The following is a 21,977-nucleotide window of genomic DNA, read 5'->3' as shown; positions in this document are numbered from 1 at the left end:
TCCATGGCCTTATCGGGTGAGCTGCAGCGCTGATGAAACACAGCCGTCGGGTCTGTTCCTCATTAAACCACTCGTGTGCTCCTATCCTTCTGATCCAGGCTGCAGGAACGTGGCCGAGATCAACAGGAACCTCATCCAGTTCTCTAGACTGTAACGGGCCAGCAGGGGGCAGCACTGAGAGGGGGGCCGCCAACACAAGAGAGTCCACTGTGACTAGAAAAGATTGTTCACTCATGAAACATGCACAACACGACGAGAGGTTTAATGAATAATAAATAAATATATGGGTGGTTTTCTTTTTGCTTTTGGATCGCAGGGCATGGAGGAACCTTTCCACCAAACTTTTGTTTTTTCTTGTAACTGATGACGACGTTTGAGGTGCTTGTGGTTGAATAAACGTCTGCTGAGGCGACGGAGATCTCCTGGCTTTATTGGGAAGACGATAACGGACTGAGACGTGTAGCAGAAGTCCGTCTTTTGGTTCTGTTTCTTTGGTTTTAACGCAGCAGAGGTTCAGGTGCAGCATGGTTTGAACCTCCAATGAACAAGAGGTCAGATTCCCACGTGCCTCTGGAACAACACTCCAGAGTGCCGCTTTAAAAGAGCAGAATAAAGCCTTTGCATCGGCGTCGTGCAAAACACATGCAAACAAACAACGTCCAGCAGGAACGTGAGTGTCTGCTCCGTAGGAAACGAGGGCCGCGCTCATCTCCAAGCTTGTGAAACCTTCAGCGGATGGCGCTTCACCGCCGGCACCACACCAGTGTGTCACGTCTGTGAGGAGACGCAACAGCAGCAGCCGGTGAAGAAAGAGAAGTGGCACAGGAAGTGAGCGCGAAAACGAAAACGTCGACGCTCAAAGAGTCAAACTCCTTCAGACCAGCTGGCGCCGCGCGGCCGACGGTTCCTCTGCAGAGTTCTGGCCGGTGAGTCGAGCAGGCAGGAGGGAGGCCTCGGGTCCGGTCTGCTGAGGAGGCTCTCATCCAGGTAGGGGGGGCACCCTGTCAGGGGCGTTTAGGGTGCAGGGGGACGCATTTAAAGATCAAAGAGTTCAAAGAGTTGAGTGTTGAGCGTTGCGTCCCATGAGAATGTGCTCACTTCGTTTTGTTCTTTAAGACTCGTCAACACTCGGTAGAAGCAAAGTCGCTGGGAAGACGCACTTTGATGCCTTTACGCTATTTAGTTTTTCATATTAAAGGTGCGACGTTAAAGATGAGGCCAATAGGGGGCAGCATTTCCCCTCGACTACCGGATCTAAATGTACAGTCATCCGTTATCAAATAAAGAAATGAACGGAGGAAATACCTGCTGAAACTTTGTTAACTTAATAATAATAATGTTCACGCGATTGTTTGTTTATTGGATTAAATCCAAAGTGACTTGTATCTTCAGCTAGCGGTTAGCTGTAGCAACTTAAATTCAGCAAGTGCAGAGGGTCTGATCCTGGGGGGTCTGGTCCCGGGGGTGAGTCCCTGTTGATGCTGTTAAACCGGTTAAAACCAGCACAGACTCAATGCTAGTTGCTACGAATAGCCGCCAATATAAGTTAATTATGAAGCATAATGCAGATTTTTGTGATAAAAATCAACATTAAATACCAGATATTATACATTAATCTGATGCAGCTGAACACGCTGACAAAATATCAACTATTTTTTTTTAAAAAGCCTCCGATTTCAGGACGTATAATTTGTTACCGTCAATAAAACCTCCCCGGATTGTTTACATTGTCATTACACGACATAAATGTTTTGTAGGTTTGAAGTCGGACAGAATGGATCATGTGACCGACGACATCTCAACACGAAGAGTGACTCTGAGACACGACTGTTGCGCAACACACAAACACACTCAATTCCAAACCGAGTCATTTACAGAAGAAGTGATGACCTTCACATTGCAGACGTGAAACATTGAACAATAATGTGCCGCTCATGGATTCACGTTTCTTCTTGTAGGAAGTCGAAGCAGCGCAGCAGCCAGCGACCTCAAGAGGCCAATGAAATGGGGTACGAGGTTTATTGTGGAGCGTTTTGGTGTCGTACATTTTATAGTATAAACTTCTTCATCACTCAGGGGAGATGAGTCTGGATGTTTGAAACAGAAGATAAAGGTGTTAGATTTCCATATTTTCTGGCCTAAATTAATTTCTCAGCATCCGTCAATATTCATACTGTGTTTATTTAAGATTCAATTTGTAGGTACTTATTTAATCATTAAATAAATACATATTATATTTTGTTTTTATATTTATATTATTATATAATGCAAGATTTCATTTGTAGGTACTTATTTAATCATTAAATAAATACATATTATATTATGTTTTTATATTTATATTATTATATTATTATATAATGCAAGATTTCATTTGTAGGTACTTATTTAATCATTAAATAAATACATATTATATTATGTTTTTATATTTATATTATTATATTATTATATAATGCAAGATTTCATTTGTAGGTACTTATTAATCATTAAATAAATATATATTATATTATGTTTTTATATTTATATTATTATATTATTATATAATGCAAGATTTCATTTGTAGGTACTTATTAATCATTAAATAAATACATATTATATTATGTTTTTATATTTATATTATTACATTATTATATAATGCAAGATTTCATTTGTAGGTACTTATTAATCATTAAATAAATATATATTATATTATGTTTTTATATTTATATTATTACATTATTATATAATGCAAGATTTCATTTGTAGGTACTTATTAATCATTAAATAAATATATATTATATTATGTTTTTATATTTATATTATTATATTATTATATAATGCAAGATTTCATTTGTAGGCACTTATTAATCATTAAATAAATATATATTATATTATGTTTTTATATTTATATTATTATATTATTATATAATGCAAGATTTCATTTGTAGGTACTTATTTAATCATTAAATAAATACATATTATATTATGTTTTTATATTTATATTATTATATAATGCAAGATTTCATTTGTAGGTACTTATTTAATCATTAAATAAATACATATTATATTATGTTTTTATATTTATATTATTATATTATTATATAATGCAAGATTTCATTTGTAGGTACTTATTAATCATTAAATAAATATATATTGTATGATATTTTGATATTTACATTATTATATTATTATACATTACATTACATTACATTACATGTCATTTAGCTGACGCTTTTATCCAAAGCGACTTACAATAAGTGCATTAAACCATGAGTCCAAACTCAGAACAACAAGAATCAAGCAAGTACAATTTCTTCAATAACATTAAACTACAAAGTGCTATCAGTAAGAGACATTTAAGTGCTACTAAAGTATTAAACTACAAAGTGCAATCAGTAAGAGACATTTAAGTGCTACTAAAGTGTTAAACTACAAAGTGCAATCAGTAAGAGACATTTAAGTGCTACTAAAGTGTTAAACTACAAAGTGCAATCAGTAAGAGACATTTAAGTGCTACCAAAGTGTTAAACTACAGATTGCTATCAGTAAGAGACATTTAAGTGCTACTAAAGTGTTAAACTACAAAGTGCAATCAGTAAGAGACATTTAAGTGCTACCAAAGTGTTAAACTACAGAGTGCTATCAGTAAGAGACATTTAAGTGCTACTGAAGTGTTAAACTACAAAGTGCAATCAGTAAGAGACATTTAAGTGCTACTAAAGTGTTAAACTACAAAGTGCAATCAGTAAGAGACATTTAAGTGCTACCAAAGTGTTAAACTACAGAGTGCTATCAGTAAGAGACATTTAAGTACTACTAAAGTGCTAAACTACAAAGTGCTATCAGTAAGATACATTTAAGTGCTGCTAAAGTGTTACACTACAAAGTGCTATCAGTAAGGGACATTTAAGTGCTACTAGAGTGCTACTACGGCGCTACCTTCCCTATTCAAGGTGTAGTCACTAAGATGTGTTTTTAGTCTGTAGAGACTTCCTGTCCTGATGTCAATGGGGAGCTCGTTCCACCAATGAGGAGCCAGCACAGCAAACAGTCGTGACTTTGTTGAGTGTTTAGCTCGAAGTGAAGGAGCTACAAGCTGATTGGTGGAGGTTAGACCATGTCCTGGGTGTGAGGTTAGACCATGTCCTGGGTGTGAGGTTAGACCATGTCCTGGGTGTGAGGTTAGACCATGTCCTGGGAGTGAGGTTAGACCATGTCCAGGTTAGACCATGTCCTGGATGTGAGGTTAGACCATGTCCTGGATGTGAGGTTAGACCATGTCCTGGATGAAGACCGGACCCGATCTGTTCGCAGCACGGTACCCAAGTACCAATGTTTTGAAGCGGATGCTGCAGCCACCGGTAACCAGTGAAGGTCGCGGAGGAGCGGAGGATTGTGGGTAAATTTCGAGAGGTTGAAGACCAGTCGAGCAGCTGCATTCTGGATGAGCTGCAGAGGTCGAATGGCATTAGCATGTAGACCTGCCAGGAGGGAGTTGCAGTAGTCTAGCTGTGAGATGACCAGAGCCTGGACCAGAACCTGGACCAGAGCCTGGACCAGAACCTGGACCAGAACTCTTCTGAGTGAGAAGAGGTCGTATTCTCCTGATGTTGTACAGCATGTACCTACAGGAGCGTGTTGTTGTAGTAATGTTGGCAGTCAGGAGAGTTGACTGACAGGTGTCACTCCGAGGTTCCTGGCAGTCGGAGTCGGAACCAGCACTGAGTTGTTGAAGGTGATAGTCAGGTCGTGGGTGGGAGAGCCTTTTCCTGGAAGGAGGAGAAGTTCAGTCTTGTCAGGGTTAATTTTCAGGTGGTGAGCGGACATCCACTGAGAGATGTCAGTCAGACATCCACTGAGAGATGTCAATCAGACATCCACTGAGAGATGTCAGTCAGACATCCACTGAGAGATGTCAGTCAGACATCCACTGAGAGATGTCAATCAGACATCCACTGAGATGTCAGTCAGACATCCACTGAGATGTCAGTCAGACATCCACTGAGATGTCAGTCAGACATCCACTGAGAGATGTCAGTCAGACATCCACTGAGATGTCAGTCAGACATCCACTGAGATGTCAGTCAGACATCCACTGAGAGATGTCAGTCAGACATCCACTGAGATGTCAGTCAGACATCCACTGAGAGATGTCAGTCAGACATCCACTGAGATGTCAGTCAGACATCCACTGAGAGATGTCAGACAGACAGGCAGAGATTTGTGCTGCTACCTGTGTTTCAGATTAGGGAAACGAGAGGATCAGTTGGGTGTCGTCAGCATAGCTGTGGTAGGAGAAGCCATGAGAGTGAATTACAGAGAGAGAGTTGGTGTACAGAGAGAAGAGAAGAGGACCAAGGACTGAGCCCTGAGGGACCCCAGTAGTCAGAGGACAAGGCTCAGACACAGATCCTCTCCAGGTTACCCGGTAAGAGCGGTCGGTGAGGTAGGATGAGAAGAGTGAGAGCAGAGCCTGAGATACCAGGTCCTGGAGGGAGGACATGAGGATCTGGTGGTTCACTGTGTCAAAGGCAGCGGAAAGGTCTAGAAGGATGAGGACAGAGGAGAGAAAGGCTGCTCTAGCAGTGTGAAGCTGCTCAGAGACAGCAAGGAGGGCAGTCTCTGTTGAGTGGCCTTGAATCCAGACTGGTGGGGGTCTAGAAGGTTGTTATGGTGGAGAAAGGAGGAGACTTGGTTAGAGATAGCTCGCTCTAGAGTTTTGGAAAGGAAGGGGAGGAGAGAGACAGGTCTGTAGTTATTGACTTCAGGTCTGTAGTTGTTGACTTCAGGTCTGTAGTTATTGACTTCAGATGGGTCCAGAGTGGGTTTCTTCAGGAGAGGGTTGACTCCGCCTCCTTCAGAGAGTTAGGGAAACAGCCGGTTGAGAGGGAGGTGTTAATAAGATGGGTGAGAAAGGGAAGAAGGTCTGGAGCAATGGTCTGGAGAAGGTGAGACGGGATGGGGTCAAGGGGGCAGGTGGTTGGGGGGTCAGAGGTTACCAAGGTAAGAACTTGATTAGGAGACAGGGGGATACAAGAGGAAAACAAGGGGGAAGAAGATGAAGTTACTGGAGGTGTAGTTATGGAAGATGGATTAGTAAATGAAGAGCGTATGTCGTCTATCTTTTTTGTAAAGTAGTCAACAAAGTGTCTTGGTAGAAGGGTGGTGGGGGGGGGGGGACCAGGGGGGTCAAGGAGGTTGGAAAAAATAGAGAAGAGCTTTTTGGGGTTAGACAAAGAGGATTTGATTCTGGATTGGTAGAACAGACTTTTGGCTGCAGAGATGGAGGAGAGAAGAGATTGATAGGCGAGCAGGTCGCTGACGTGTTTGGATTTCCGCCATTTCCTGTCTGATGCTCGCATTGTGGTTCTCTTGGCGCGCACCGGTTCAGACAGCCACGGAGCCGGAGAGGACTTGAGGACCTTTAGAGTCATAAGAGGACAGAGAGAATCAAGAGAGGAAGACAGAGGAGAGAGAGGAGAGTGGAGTTAGGATGCATGAGTGAGAAGGAGTCAGTTGAAGGGAGGGCTGACAGGACAGACGAGGCCAGAGAGGAGGGTGAGAGGGTGAAAGGGAGAGAGGGAGAAAGGGTGAGAGGGTGAAAGGGTGAGAGGGTGAAAGGGTGAGAGGGTGAAAGGGTGAGAGGGTGCAGATGTTGCGACGGACAGGTGCTGAGTCCGTTGTGGGAGGGTTGTCAGTTCCAAAGAGTGGGAGAGAGTAAGAGATGAAGAAGTAGTCAGAAACATGAAGTGGAGTTACAGTGAGGTTAGATGTAGAGCAGTTTCTGGTGAACATATAGTCTGGTGGTGTCCAGCTTTGTGAGTAGGAGGGGAAGGACTGAGAGAGAGAGCAAAGGAAGACAGTAAGAGTAGCAGGTCACATGACTTCTCTGTCTGGATGTTAAAGTCACCCAGAAGGATGAGCGGGGGGGCTTTTTCTGGGAAGTTTGAAAGGAGGACGTCTAGTTCTTCCAAGAAGTCTCCCAAGGAGCCAGGTGGGCGGTAGAGAACAACAATGGTTAGATGAACCGGATGAGTAACCGTCACTGCATGAAACTCAAAAGACAGCGGGGTGAATGGAATCGGGTAGAGAGCAAAACTCCATTTGGGTGAGATGAGTAGACCTGAACCACCGACCAGAGGGTCTGGGTGTGTGGCTGAAGGCCGAGGAGAGAGCAGCAGGGGTTGATGTGTTGTCTGGTGTGATCCAGGTCTCAGTGAGAGCCAGGAAGTCCATCGATTGCTTCATAGTGAAGCCTGAGATGAAGTCCGCCTTGCGGTTAGCTGACTGGCAGTTCCAGAGGTCCCCAGTGACGAGGTGCTGGGTCTGTGTGGAGCGGGTGGGATGAATAAGAGAGGAAGGATTTTGATGCATGTGTGAACGAGTCCGCGGTCTATAATATCTACGAGTAGATGTGCACACAGATATGGAAAGAACACACATTATCACAGGGAAATGTTTACACTCAGCCGCCCTCAAACACCACCGAATACAATGCAAGATTTAATTTGTAGGTACTTATTTAATCATTAAATAAATACATATTATATTATGTTTTTATATTTATATTATTATATTATCATATAATGCAAGATTTAATGTGTAGGTACTCATTAATCATTAAATAAATACATATTATATTGTGTTTTTATATTTATATCATTATATTATCATATAATGCAAGATTTAATGTGTAGGTACTTATTAATCATTAAATAAATACATATTATATTATGTTTTTATATTTATATTATTATATTATCATATAATGCAAGATTTAATGTGTAGGTACTTATTAATCATTAAATAAATACATATTATATTATGTTTTTATATTTATATTAATATATTATCATATAATGCAAGATTTAATTTGTAGGTACTTATTTAATCATTAAATAAATACATATTATATTATATTTTTATATTTGTATTATTATAAAATATAAGAACATTTATGACAATAAATAATAATATAAATTGTATTGTAATTTTTTTTTTTAAACACAAAATATTTTGTTTTTTTCTGCTTCTTTTTTTTTTAGGTTTTACAGTCAAAATAATATTTACCTCTTCTTGATTTAAAAAAAAATTAAACGTATATGAAAACACAACTCTAATTTTTTTTATTTGACTCTGTGTGTGAGTAGCTTGGCAGGAAACCGCTTAGAGAGAGACGCGGTCCTCTGGTTCCTCCTCTTCAGATCACAGGACACTCCATCAGATAAAGGACCTTTGTGAGCTGCAGGGCTTCTTCCTGGAAACGGCTGAAACCCAACGCTCCATTAGAGATGGTTAGCGCTGGGCTCGGGGCCGTGTCATTATGGTCTGCCAAGTTTACTGAGGAAGGGCTATTTGAAGTGCTGAGAGACGAAGCTAGAGGCTCGAGTTAATGAAACTCTCTAAGTGAGTCACGGCACGTTTGCATTACATATATAAATATATAATAATGAGCATGAAAGGCTTTCAAAAAGTATATAAAACACCGACACGAGGACACGAGGGTGTCACCGCAGGGAGGGTCTGGTGTTAGGGATGCAAAATGACGCAGTGAAGAACGAGCACTTCCTGGTTGTCCTGCAGGGGAAGTGGAGACGACAGCGGCCCGGGGAGGCTGAGCCGCACCCTGTCCCGCCTGGGACGAGGCCACCAGGCCCGGGACCCCCCCAGACCCCCAGCTCAGCCCGAGAGACCTCCTGCTGCGCCCAGCCGGCCTGTTCAGCCAGGTGTGTGTGTGTGTGTGTGTGTGTGTGTGGTGAACAAGCATGAGAAACAAGGAACAGAAGAAAACAACAAACATAATATGAAGTTCATGAAGTATTTCCTCCACTACGACGTTAAAGTATCACTTATTAATACAAAGTACCACTTATTAATACGTCAATGATCCTTCCAACCATTTTCTCAACTGTTAATACCTGTTCTCCATTTGGTAGATGACCGTCCTTCTCCCCCGGCTCCGGCTCCGGCTCCGGCTCCGGCTCCGGCTCCGGCTCCGGCTCCTCTGCCCCCACCCGTGGAAACGCCACCTAAACGCCCAGAAAAAGCCACAAAGCCCAAACTTCCCCCTCGGCCGCTGTCCAAGGTGTTCAGCAACACCAAGCATGGATCAGATGTGTTGCAGGTATGTATTACTCTTTTGGTTTCATGTCACGTATTTACGACAATGACTTCTTCTGGGGCACAAATATGAAAGAAATCAACTATTACTCAAAGTTTTTTTATTTATTTACCGGGTATGATAAGTGAAGCCAAAACTGAAGTGTCTTAAAGCTGCATTCTCACTACTGACCTCCAGGGGGAGACTCCTCTGGTTGTATAGAAGTCTATGCTTCATGTCTTAAAGCTGCATTCTCACTACTGACCACCAGGGGGCGACTCCTCTGGTTGTATAGAAGTCTATGCTTCATGTGTTAAAGCTGCATTCTCTCTTCTGACCACCAGGGGGCGACTCCTCTGGTCGTATAGAAGTCTATGCTTCATGTGTTAAAGCTGCATTCTCTCTCCTGACCACCAGGGGGCGACTCCTCTGGTTGTATAGAAGTCTATGCTTCATGTGTTAAAGCTGCATTCTCTCTACTGACCACCAGGGGGTGACTCCTCTGGTTGTATAGAAGTCTATGCTTCATGTGTTAAAGCTGCATTCTCTCTACTGACCACCAGGGGGTGACTCCTCTGGTTGTATAGAAGTCTATGCTTCATGTGTTAAAGCTGCATTCTCTCTCCTGACCACCAGGGGGCGACTCCTCTGGTTGTATAGAAGTCTATGCTTCATGTGTTAAAGCTGCATTCTCTCTCCTGACCACCAGGGGGCGACTCCTCTGGTTGTATAGAAGTCTATGCTTCATGTGTTAAAGCTGCATTCTCTCTTCTGACCACCAGGGGGCGACTCCTCTGGTCGTATAGAAGTCTATGCTTCATGTGTTAAAGCTGCATTCTCTCTCCTGACCACCAGGGGGCGACTCCTCTGGTTGTATAGAAGTCTATGCTTCATGTGTTAAAGCTGCATTCTCTCTACTGACCACCAGGGGGTGACTCCTCTGGTTGTATAGAAGTCTATGCTTCATGTGTTAAAGCTGCATTCTCTCTACTGACCACCAGGGGGTGACTCCTCTGGTTGTATAGAAGTCTATGCTTCATGTGTTAAAGCTGCATTCTCTCTCCTGACCACCAGGGGGCGACTCCTCTGGTTGTATAGAAGTCTATACTTCATGTGTTAAAGCTGCATTCTCTCTTCTGACCACCAGGGGGCTCCTCTGGTTGTATAGAAGTCTTATTATATAATGATAATGAATTATTAAAGTATTGTTTTTGCTGCAGGGCTTTGATGCTTTTCGGGCAGACACAACTCTCTGTGACGTCGTCTTGGTCCCTGGGGACAGCGGGGACTCCTTCCCAGTCCACCGAGTCATCATGGCGTCGTGCAGTGACTATTTCAAGGCGATGTTCACAGGTGAGAGGTCACGGCTTGAACGCGGACGACGACAAAACACACTTTACTACGTAACAGCAACACTCCACGTACGAGGCCCTTTTCACGGCAGCCATTTTTGAACAACATTTTTTTTTTCAAAACATGAAATCAGCTCAGATAACGTTACATTTGTATGTGAAACATGGCTCAATGTACAGCACCAACGTTAGCTAAGCTAAGTTAAGCTGAGTTAGCTAGCTAACTTAGCTTAACTTAGCTTAGCTAACTTAGCTTAGCTAACGTTGGTTCACTGAACGATTTCACAGAAGACTAAATATGAATTATCTAATAAAAAAACATTTGTCATAGTTCCTCTATAGACCAACATGAAGTCATGTGACCGTGGTGGAGTTATTTTATAGCTGCTAATGTTAGCTTCTTACTTCTGCTGATTGTATTCATGCTTCAGAAATTCGATAAATATGAACCACGCACCGACATATTTTCAGGGTGCTTTTCACTTAAAGTAGTAAAACGTTTTCCGATAGAAAAAGAAAAGAGGAAGAACTTGACTTCTTTAAATCCTTTTGTTATCCTCACCCCGTACACGGCCTGAGCTGCCGGGCTTTACGGTGTCAGCGTCGTCTTTGCATCTTGCTGAATGTGCACTTAAAAAAAGAGATGCATTCGCCTCTTTGTCTCTTTGTCTCTTTGTACTTCGGTCTGCCCTCGCTCAGGAGGCATGAGGGAGCAGGAGATGAGAGAGATCAAGCTGCACGGGGTCACCAAGACGGGTTTGAAGAACATCATAGACTTCATTTACACATCCAAGGTCTGCCTGGACATGAGCAACCTCCAGGACACTCTGGAGGCTGCCAACTTCCTGCAGGTCATGCCCGTCCTGAGCTTCTGCAATCAGCTTCTGAGCAGCGAGGTGAGCGGATGTGCATTCACTCACACACAGCTGGAGGTCCAGCCGGTTAAGCTGCACTTCGCTGTCCTCTTAATGCCCTCGGTGTCGATGTCGGTCGTACAATACGGATTAAAAAAAGGTGTTTGTGAGTGACTGGTGTGTGGTGGTTGTTCTCCGATGCAGATCACGATCGATAACTGTGTGGAGGTGGAGCGCATCGCCACAGACCTGCTCCTGAAGGACGTTCAGCTGAACATCGGTGAGCGTTCACAGCACTGATCTGAGCGCCTACTGATCCAGGACGAATACATCTGCATTAATACGTAGATGAGGTGGAACGGGGGATTATCGTAGGACGAGGGGGTCCGATCCGTCCCACCGGATGACTTTGCAAAAGCTGCAGAGAAGTCATTGTTTTTAAGAGCAGCCGGCCGATGCTGGATATGGAAAATGCATCAAAAGGGACCAAAGGGGGCACAGAGGGTCTGGTTTTCAAAGACTAATGCAGACTAGTTCCTATTTCTTTGAAGGTAAATGGGAAGCTACAATAAGATCCATGAAAGGACAACTGACTACATGTTGTAATGCGCTTTTAATAATAGATATCACACATAATCAATTTTACAATTTTATTGTAATTTGTCCTATAACTTCCAGACTTAAGTAACGGCACTTCCTAAACCTAACTAAGTATTTCCCGATCTTTTATTAAACCTAACTAAGTATTTCCCGATCTTTTATTAAACCAAACTAAGTATTTCCCGATCTTTAATTAAACCTAACAAAGTATTTCCCGATCTTTAATTAAACCAAACAAAGTATTTCCCAATCTTTTATTAAACCTAACTAAGTATTTCCCGATCTTTTATTAAACCTAACTAAGTATTTCCTGATCTTTAATTAAACCAAACAAAGTATTTCACGATCTTTTGCGAAACTTAACTGAGTATTTCCCAAACGTTTCTTAATGCTAACCAAGTATTTCACGATCTTTTCCAAAACTAAGCTGTTTCCTGTGAAGACGCATTCATGCAACGAGGGGAAATTGACATGTTTTGCTGGACTTTCATAGGAAGACGCACAAAAATGAGCATTAACTTTTTTGTAAGATATATATGAATATATGTACGAGGCTCCAATGACTGAGAGGATAATGAACTGTTGTATTGGATTTAGATCCTCTTCATTATTCATACCCACTATTCCACTATCAAAACGTGCAGAAAGAAAACTAAATTATTATTATCATTCTGGCTCTTCAATGTGGGTCCTCTTCGTTGTGTCCAACCCAGGTCAGTTTGTGAGCCAGAACCTCTCCGAGTTGGTGGAGTCCGGCCGCTACCTCCAGCTCTCTGCAACCAGCATGGCCAACGCTCTGTCCAACAACTCCCTGAAGGGCTTCTCTGAGATGGAGCTCTACCACATCACCAGAGGGTGGCTGGACCACGACTCGCCCGGTCGACGCTCCTCCGTCTACGCCCTGATGCGCCACATTCGCTTCCCGCTGATGAGCCCCGGCGAGCTGATCCAGATCTCCCAGGAAGACGAGGAGGGGGGGCACTCCGTGATGCGCTCCGAGGCGGCCTGCGTCAACCTCCTGCTGGAGGCCAGCAACTACCAGATGATGCCTTTCATGCAGCCGGCTCTGCAGACCGAGCGGACGCGGATACGCTCCGACGACACCCACATCCTGGCTCTGGGCGGCGTGATGCGGCAGCAGCTGGTGGTGAGCCGGGAGCTGAGGCTGTACGACGAAAAGACCGGCCATTGGAGGGCCCTGAAGCCCATGGAGGTGCCACGCTACCAGCATGGCGTGGCTCTTCTCGGCGGCTTCCTCTTTATCGTTGGAGGTCAGAGCACCCACACTGCACACTCTCAGGGCATGCAGGGCAAACTGCATCGTGGGTATTTATCTTTGGGGCAAGCACATGCACGATAAATTGAGGAAGCTACATTTTTACCCATTAGTTTGATGCCTAGAGCCCTGTGTTTTGACTGTCGCTACTTGTATCTTGTAAATCAAGATTGCTCATCAATGAGCTGCACGTGAGAGAAGCACGGACGTTAATAATCTGCTTTTGTTTTCATTCATTTAAATAAAGTGCTGAGGGTCCAATTAAATAATGTACTAAATGAACATCACGCTGTATTGAAGAAGACTTGAAACTAGAGATTGAGACCAAAAACTAATGTTTACAATGTTTACTGAGGGAATACATCAAGAGAAGTAGAGTCATTTATATAGACTTCTATACAACCAGAGGAGTCACCCCCTGGTGGTCAGGAGAGAGAATGCAGCTTTAACACATGAAGCATAGACTTCTATACAACCAGAGGAGTCGCCCCCTGGTGGTCAGGAGAGAGAATGCAGCTTTAACACATGAAGCATAGACTTCTATACAACCAGAGGAGTCGCCCCCTGGTGGTCAGTAGAGAGAATGCAGCTTTAACACATGAAGCATAGACTTCTATACAACCAGAGGAGTCGCCCCCTGGTGGTCAGGAGAGAGAATGCAGCGTTAACACATGAAGCATAGACTTCTATACAACCAGAGGAGTCGCCCCCTGGTGGTCAGGAGAGAGAATGCAGCTTTAACACATGAAGCATAGACTTCTATACAACCAGATGAGTCGCTCCCTGGTGGTCAGGAGAGAGAATGCAGCTTTAACACATGAAGCATAGACTTCTATACAACCAGAGGAGTCGCCCCCTGGTGGACATTGGAGAGAATGCAGCTTTAACACATGAAGCATAGACTTCTATACAACCAGAGGAGTCGCCCCCTGGTGGACATTGGAGAGAATGCAGCTTTAACACATGAAGCATAGACTTCTATACAACCAGAGGAGTCGCCCCCTGGCGGTCAGGAAAGAGAATGCAGCTTTTACACATGAAGCATAGACTTCTATACAACCAGAGGAGTCGCCCCCTGGCGGTCAGGAAAGAGAATGCAGCTTTAACACATGAAGCATAGACTTCTATACAACCAGAGGAGTCGCCCCCTGGCGGTCAGGAAAGAGAATGCAGCTTTAACACATGAAGCATAGACTTCACTTTTCAGAACCGGAAGTTGCCACCTGGTAAATAGGAACTGCGCCCGAGACTTGCATAATTTTAATGAATGAGTTAGTTGGAGGGGAACGAGTCTCGGTACATGATGCATCATCAAGACCTAACGTACAACAATGTTTGTTCTCAGGCCAGAGCACCTACGACACCAAGGGTAAGACGGCCATCGACACCGCGTACCGCTACGACCCGCGCTTCGACAGGTGGCTTCAGATCGCCTCGCTCAACGAGAAGAGGACCTTCTTCCACCTGAGCACGCTGAAGGGGAAACTGTACGCGGTCGGGGGAAGGAATGCGTCGGGAGAGATCGGTGAGCAGCTGACGCTATCGCTGTCAGAACCAAACATTCTCTCTCTGAGCTCCGTGTTTGGTCTCCACCAACTCCAGATGGAGATATCTGTCTCCACTGTGTTCACCAGCTAACTGTGTTGGTCTGCTGTTACTCAGCTCATCGAAAGAAGAGGAAATACCATAAAACCAGACGTCTTCGGGTTTAAGTTGTTTAGTAGTTGTGAAAAAATAAGTGAAAATGATCCCAATCCGGTATTTAAAGCACCTTTAACCAAATATTTCAAACAACTGGCTGAATATTCTTAAGTTGCGTTACGTGTATCATTCAGTTAAAATTCACAATTTTGACGAACTTCCTGTCATTTTTTTCAAAGTACGAACCTCCTGTCCGGCCCGAAATCTGCCACACAATTATTTTTTCAAAGTACGAAATTCCGGACGGAAAAGAAGAAAAAGAAAGTTTGTAAAACGCGTCGTAGACAACGAACGCTTCCATCGGAACGACTGAACTTCCCGATCGGCTGGTTTCCGGTGAACAAGGTGTTGAGGGTGATCCTAAAATTGAATTCTCCTTTTCCCTCGAACGCCTCTGATCAGACACGGTGGAGAGCTACAACCTGAAGAAGAACGAGTGGACCAACGTGTCCAACATGGTGGAGCCTCACTACGGGCACGCCGGCACGGTCCACGGGGACCTCATGTACGTCTCCGGTGAGTCGACGCTCATCCACACACAACTCGACCTCTCACTTCATCTTCTCGTCTGTCATTTATGACGTCGATTTAGTGTTTTAAACCCTCGGATTAAAGTGGGAATACGTCATTAACGTAGTAACTCGTTAGATTAGATTTGACTTTATTCATCCCCAGGGGGAAATGTCTTGAATGCAGCAGCAAAATATTTTTTACAAATATACAATAGAATAAAAATAAAATAAAATAGCAGGGCATATTACATTTAAGAATGTAAATAATAAAGGAAATGAAAATGTAAAAAATGAAAGTGTATACAGTGTAACTAAAGCATAAAGTGACATCGGCGGGAGGTTTATTGATGATCAATTTGAGCAGGATTTGGCCAGAGGAGATTTATTATAAAGTCTAATTGTGCTGGAAAAAGAAGGTATAAGAGAGACTCCAAGGTTGTTGAAAGACCACAATAAGCTAAACTTCCCCTTATGACTGTTTTCAGTTCTGCTGCCTCTGCGGTTAAGTTTAGCAGGAACTACGTGTCGAGAGAGCGATCTCAGTCACCGAGTCGCTCAAAGAAAGCGAGCGTGACCTTTCACGACGGGACTCCACGTTCACGGTCTGCGGTGGAGAACCCAGTTCCTCACGCAGGGTTTCTCACAGCTGCATTGACCCCCGCGGTCACCCGACTGCCCCCCCATCACCGGTCCCCACTCTCCTCATCCGCCCTGCAGATGTGCACTGCTTGCTACTCCGTCCGAGCTGCAATGTTCCTGTTCGAGCTTCCGCTATCTGAGCCTGCACCTGTAAAACCACAACCCACCTTTAAACCCCTGAACGGATCCTCTCCGCCTGCTGGAGCCCAATCCCGCATACAGATAGCATCTCTTCACTGGACAAATGGATTTAAATGGTTGATGAAAGCAGAGTTAGGTTTCACACAGCAGAGGAGGAACCAGCTTTAAATCCACGAGAAGAGGGGGAGGGGGGAGGTGTGGGTGGGGGGGGGACAAAGAGTCATAGTTTCCAGCAGCCTGTAAAATAATACACAGGAAATCACATAAATAGTTACTTCCTGTTAGGTCTGTTGGCTACTTGTAGTTTGGATAGTTTGTAACGTGGAAATGTATCTGCATTGTATTCTATCCTTTATTCTGCACTTAATAACCTTTATTATTATTATTATTATTATTATTTTTATTAAACCCACAATATATGTTTTTAGATTCAACCTTCATTTTACAACATAAGACTATTAGCCAAAAAAAGTAGTGTTTAATATGACAATTTCACAGAATATTAGGAAGTCCATGTGCCTGAGGTCACAAATCTAACTGATGATCGATGTCTGCCTAATGTTACAAACCCTAACAATAATTAATAATGAGTTCTACACTGGGCTCCTTTCAGCTTTAGGTGCTTGTACAGTGTGCAGGATGACCACCTCAACTAAGATGTTGGACGTATCAAAAAGTGCAAAGTGATGAAAGAGAAACCCACGCACTTAAATCTCTGCAGAAAAAGCTCAAATCAAGTGTAAACTGCAGAGATGTAGTTATGTGGATGTTTCTCCTCATCAGCTTTAGCTCCTAAAAACCAGAACGCGCCCCACACTGATATTTTCTATCAGTGACGAAAAGGTTCCACTTTGTTAAAAGGAATTATTGACAAAGCTTTGCACCACTTCCTGTTTGGCAGCAAACTCTGTGCTCTCGACCCGATGTCTCCCGGGTTGCTTAGCAACCTGGGACAGAAAAGGCTTGTAGAGGAGAAGCTGTTTCACAGGAAGCACAGCGAGACCTGTGGTTGAAGTGGGTCCCAGAGCTTTGCACCAAATGTAAAACCCACGACTCTCACAAGCCGTAATGTGTCTGATGTTTCCCAGAATGCACGGCGTGCTTTTTAACCAATAAGACACAAAGATAAAAGGTTAAGACATTCCTGCACATCAATACGGAGGAAGAGAGAATATAAACCTGAGAGCGTTGAGCTTATCAAAGTGTTGTGTCTAAACATGAGCTCTCATATAAACCCGGACCTGGATCCATGTGTTTAAGACCTGCTTGGTCTCCCCAGCATGAAGCACGGCTCTCTGTGTGTGAGGTCCAGCAGCCGCACACTTTTTATTTAAATGTTGAATTCATTGGTTATCTGAATAAACCCCAAAGAATGAGCTTAAAGGAGCTGCAAGGGAGCGCCAGTTATGTGCTCAACATGGGGGGTGGCTGTTGGGACCTTGAAGCCCGAGAGATGAACGTCCTTATTATGGATTCTGAAATGTCTTTAAAAATGCGATGAAAGGATTACTGGCAAATATGAGATGAAGAGAAAAAAACAAACCAGATGGGACACCGACAGCATCAGAGTCGCTAATTCGAGAGCCGCAGAAGTCCTGCAAGATGTTCTTTTTTTGATTATGCAACTTCCTGCACAACTGCGTGATTGCATTTAAACACCATGTTGCTTAAGGAATTGTTTGATTCATTTAATGCAGTTTTCTTTTGTTTGTAGAAGAAAATGTTCATATTCATGTTCAGGTCAAATGTTCAGGGCCAAACATGCAAGAAAGAAATTCCCTAAACACACTTGTGCATGTTGTAGTCCATTAATTAGAAGCACTAGACTTTACCAGTATGATGCATATGGTTCCACTGGTTCCTCCGTGTCCCTGAATTTACCAAAAGGGAGACGTTGAACTATTTAAAATTGATATGCAGATGCAGGTGTGCCTAGATTGTAGGACGTTGGTGTACAATCTTAACATTGTATGTTCCTTTAAACCAATAGTTATGTTTGCATTGTTATGTTACAATATGTCGTTACGTTACAATGGTACATTATGATGTTACAATGGTACATTATGATGTTACATTGGTACATTATGATGTTACAATGGTACATTATGATGTTACAATGGTACATTATGATGTTACATTGGTACATTATGATGTTACAATGGTACATTATGATGTTACATTGGTACATTATGATGTTACATTGGTACATTATGATGTTACAATGGTACATTATGATGTTACATTGGTACATTATGATGTTACAATGGTACATTATGATGTTACATTGGTACATTATGATGTTACATTGGTACATTATGATGTTACAATGGTACATTATGATGTTACATTGGTACATTATGATGTTACAATGGTACATTATGATGTTACATTGGTACATTATGATGTTACATTGGTACATTATGATGTTACAATGGTACATTATGATGTTACATTGGTGCATTATGATGTTACATTGGTACATTATGATGTTACATTGGTGCATTATGATGTTACAATGGTACATTATGATATTACAATGGTACATTATGATGTTACAATGGTACATTATGATGTTACATTGGTACATTATGATGTTACAATGGTACATTATGATGTTACATTGGTACATTATGATGTTACAATGGTACATTATGATGTTACATTGGTACATTATGATGTTACATTGGTACATTATGATGTTACATTGGTACATTATGATGTTACAATGGTACATTATGATGTTACATTGTTATCTTGTTACATTACTACGTTGCTACGTTACAATGTTAGATTATGTTGTTACGTTACGATGTTATATTACGATGTTACCTTAAAAAGTTACATTATCATTTTAACACAAATCTCGATTTTCTAACGTAACAAGTAGTTTTGTTGCCCTAAACATAACCAATCGTTTTACAACTTTAACCAAATGGTGCGTTTCTGCTGATATGGAACCTCTAAATCTGGCGTATTCCCTGGTTTGCAGAACATACAATGGAACATCTTTTCAGGCTAGTGGGTTGAATGTGAGGATCATCTCTGACGTACTGTCATGTGTTGGATTCCCTCTCGTCACACAGGTGGCATCACCCGCGACACGTTCCAGAAGGAGCTCTGGTGCTACGACCCCGCCGCCGACTCGTGGAGCCGGCGAGCCGACATGAAGGAGCTCCGCGGCCTGCACTGCATGTGCACCGTCGGCGAGCGGCTCTACGTCATGGGCGGGAATCACTTCCGGGGCAGCAGCGACTACGACGACGTCCTGGGCTGCGAATACTACAGCCCGGACTCGGACCAGTGGACGGTGGTGGCGCCGATGTCTCGGGGCCAGAGCGACATCGGCGTGACGGTGTTCAACGGGCAGGTCTACGTGGTGGGAGGGTATTCCTGGAACAGCAGGTGCATGGTGGACATTGTGCAGCGGTACGATCCGGAGCAGGACGTGTGGGACCGGGTGTTCAACGTGCTGGAGCCTCTGGGGGGGATTCGAGCCTGCACGATGACCGTCCATCTGCCGGAGGGGTCGGTGGACGAGGCTCAGATGCAGGAGGGGCCGCTGCCTACAGCCAAGAGCTGATACTGCACCACAGACTGGGGGGGTTTCCGATTCACCTGCAGCCTCAACAATACAGGAAACTGTGGGTTGCAGGCATGAGCAGGTGCTAGCGTGGCTACTTCTCTAACATTAGCGTTCAACGGTTTGCGCCTCTTTATCAGACTTTACTATTTCTATCAAGACATTTCCTGTCTTTGCTTTTATTGTCAGCCATGAAGCCTCCGCTTGTGTGCTTTCTCTCTCAGCTTGTAAAAGGAAACAAAGCGTCCCATTGGCTGGACATCGCTCCATTGGACTTTATCGCTGTTTTACAGGCTGAAGCAACGTGAAGAGATCAACTTGAGTTCTTTCTCTGCAGTTTCAGTTTGTAAAAAGGAGATAAAAGGACGTTGAACCTCAGAAGCGCTTCAAATTGACCTCCGGAAGTAAACTAAATAGTTTTTGGTGTCCACACAGCTTCTGATTTCAGGGTGAAAACAATGTGACCAAAAAATAAAGCTGGCATTATTTTGATCTTTTCATCACTAATAATCTCACAACTCGAGACCAAAACAAGGATGACCTTATCCCGCTAACAAGCGCCGTCTGTTTCCCTCACAAGCGTCCAGGCGAAGCGTCAAGTCATGAGAGGCAAGAATGACAGGAATTTGGAAATTCCGTCTGTTAATGAGACGCGTGAAGGCCATTTTTATTTTGAAAATAAAACCGCGATGAGCGAATACAGAAGTTGTGTTTTGTATATTTATGCAATGTTTTTAAAGATGAAAATAAACTGTTGATGTCACACTTATTTGCCGTCAGTGAAGGCCACAGCTCATATTAACACACACACACACACACACACACACCCACACACACTCTTTTAGGTCCATCTGATGCAAGTGAATGACGTTGAAAGCGCCCTTGAGACGTCAACCTTCACCCTCCGGATAAGACTACACGGTCTGCTGCGATATTGATTTCTACGCCAAGGAGGACAAATACTGCAGAGCAGAGAGACTTCACGTAGAAAAGATGCACGAAGCAGTCAATTTACTTATATATTTACTGCACTCTTACTTCAAATGAAGCAAATAATCGACATGAAAACACAAGTTGAAAAGAGGCCAACGTAGCTCAACGTTGAGAGAATGAATGTCTCCTGATTGAAGTGTAGGAAATGTTATTCTGGGGCTTTACAGACGTGATAATACTGTTGGAGAGGGTAAAAACCCTGCAGCACCCTTCCACCACAGCCACATGACCCAGTGTACCACTTACTGAGCAATCCATGGCCAACTATAATTCATCACGGCGCGAGGGAAAACATATTTGGCCATCTGGACGACAGATGTCACCTTGAAATGTCCAATCTTGTTTTGGCTGCTCTGGCCTTGTGCCTTCCTCTGGAGGAGAGTATTTCATTATAGTACCCGGAGTACACAGATCTGATCTACGCATCTTTCCTTCTAAAGGGAACCTTGTTCAACTGTTTCTACACAAAGCGCTAACAATGGCCGGTGCTTGTGAGCCGTTTGATGGCAGTCCACAGAGTGCAGGCTTAAAGGAACTGTTCACACCAACATTTTAAATGTATTTTTTTCCTCTCATCTGGTGTGTTATTCGTCTATCTAGATTGTGTTGGCGTGACTGCAGAGTGTTGGAGATATTTGCCTTCTCTCCAATATATTAGGAATATATAGCAGTTGGCATCAGGTACTCAAAGTGGCAAAAATACAACTAGGTTTGGCAAGATGGCGACGGCCAGAAACCAAGATGGTGATGGCCCGAAACCAAGATGGTGATGGCAAGAAACCAAGATGGTGATGGCCCGAAACCAAGATGGTGATGGCCCGAAACCAAGATGGTGATGGCCCGAAACCAAGATGGTGATGGCAAGAAACCAAGATGGTGATGGCCAGAAAGCAAGATGGTGATGGCAAGAAACCAAGATGGTGATGGCCCGAAACCAAGATGGTGATGGCCCGAAACCAAGATGGTGATGGCCAGAAACCAAGATGGTGATGGCAAGAAACCAAGATGGTGATGGCCAGAAAGCAAGATGGTGATGGAAAAAACCAAGATGGTGATGGCAAGAAACCAAGATGGTGATGGCCAGAAAGCAAGATGGTGATGGAAGAAACCAAGATGTTGACGACCAGAAACCAAGATGGTGATGGCCCGAAACCAAGATGTCGACGGCCAGAAACCAAGATGGTGATGGCCAGAAACCAAGATGGTGATGGAAGAAACCAAGATGGTGATGGCCAGAAAGCAAGATGGTGATG

The 21,977-nt window shown here is 43.4% G+C and overlaps 2 protein-coding genes across 4 annotated transcripts in view; both read left to right on the top strand.

Moving 5' to 3' along the window:
* hao2 (hydroxyacid oxidase 2 (long chain)) overlaps nt 1–409 on the top strand; it is a 9,057-nt gene extending 8,648 nt beyond the window's left edge. The window contains exons 8-9 of the mRNA XM_034560990.1: nt 1–16; nt 99–409. The exon at nt 1–16 is cut by the window's left edge and continues 54 nt beyond it. Of these exons, the coding sequence (XP_034416881.1) occupies nt 1–16; nt 99–154 (72 nt within the window). The 3' untranslated portion in view covers nt 155–409. The remainder of the gene's footprint in view (nt 17–98) is intronic.
* A 191-nt stretch (nt 410–600) lies between these two features.
* Nucleotides 601–20,494, top strand: si:rp71-68n21.9 (kelch-like protein 9). 3 transcript variants are annotated; one of them, XM_034560988.1, is made up of 12 exons: nt 641–987; nt 1,959–2,009; nt 8,560–8,702; nt 8,913–8,929; nt 8,960–9,100; nt 10,297–10,429; nt 11,128–11,324; nt 11,487–11,562; nt 12,596–13,153; nt 14,504–14,683; nt 15,262–15,375; nt 19,235–20,436. In XM_034560988.1, the coding sequence occupies exons 2-12, from the start codon at nt 2,005–2,007 to the stop codon at nt 19,729–19,731; spliced, it is 2,061 nt and encodes a 686-aa protein (XP_034416879.1). In that variant the 5' UTR covers nt 641–987; nt 1,959–2,004; the 3' UTR covers nt 19,732–20,436. The 3 variants fall into 3 exon arrangements, with proteins under 3 accessions (XP_034416880.1, XP_034416877.1, XP_034416879.1); XM_034560989.1 differs by lacking the exon at nt 19,235–20,436 and adding an exon at nt 15,857–16,332 and having other exon boundaries at nt 601–987; nt 8,913–9,100; XM_034560986.1 differs by having other exon boundaries at nt 639–987; nt 8,913–9,100; nt 19,235–20,494.
* The last annotated feature ends 1,483 nt before the right edge of the window (nt 20,495–21,977 follow it).

The sequence above is a fragment of the Cyclopterus lumpus genome, chromosome 21 (genome assembly GCF_009769545.1).
Source record: "Cyclopterus lumpus isolate fCycLum1 chromosome 21, fCycLum1.pri, whole genome shotgun sequence".
NCBI lineage: Eukaryota > Metazoa > Chordata > Actinopteri > Perciformes > Cyclopteridae > Cyclopterus > Cyclopterus lumpus.
This window is presented reverse-complemented; position numbering and strand designations above follow the sequence as displayed.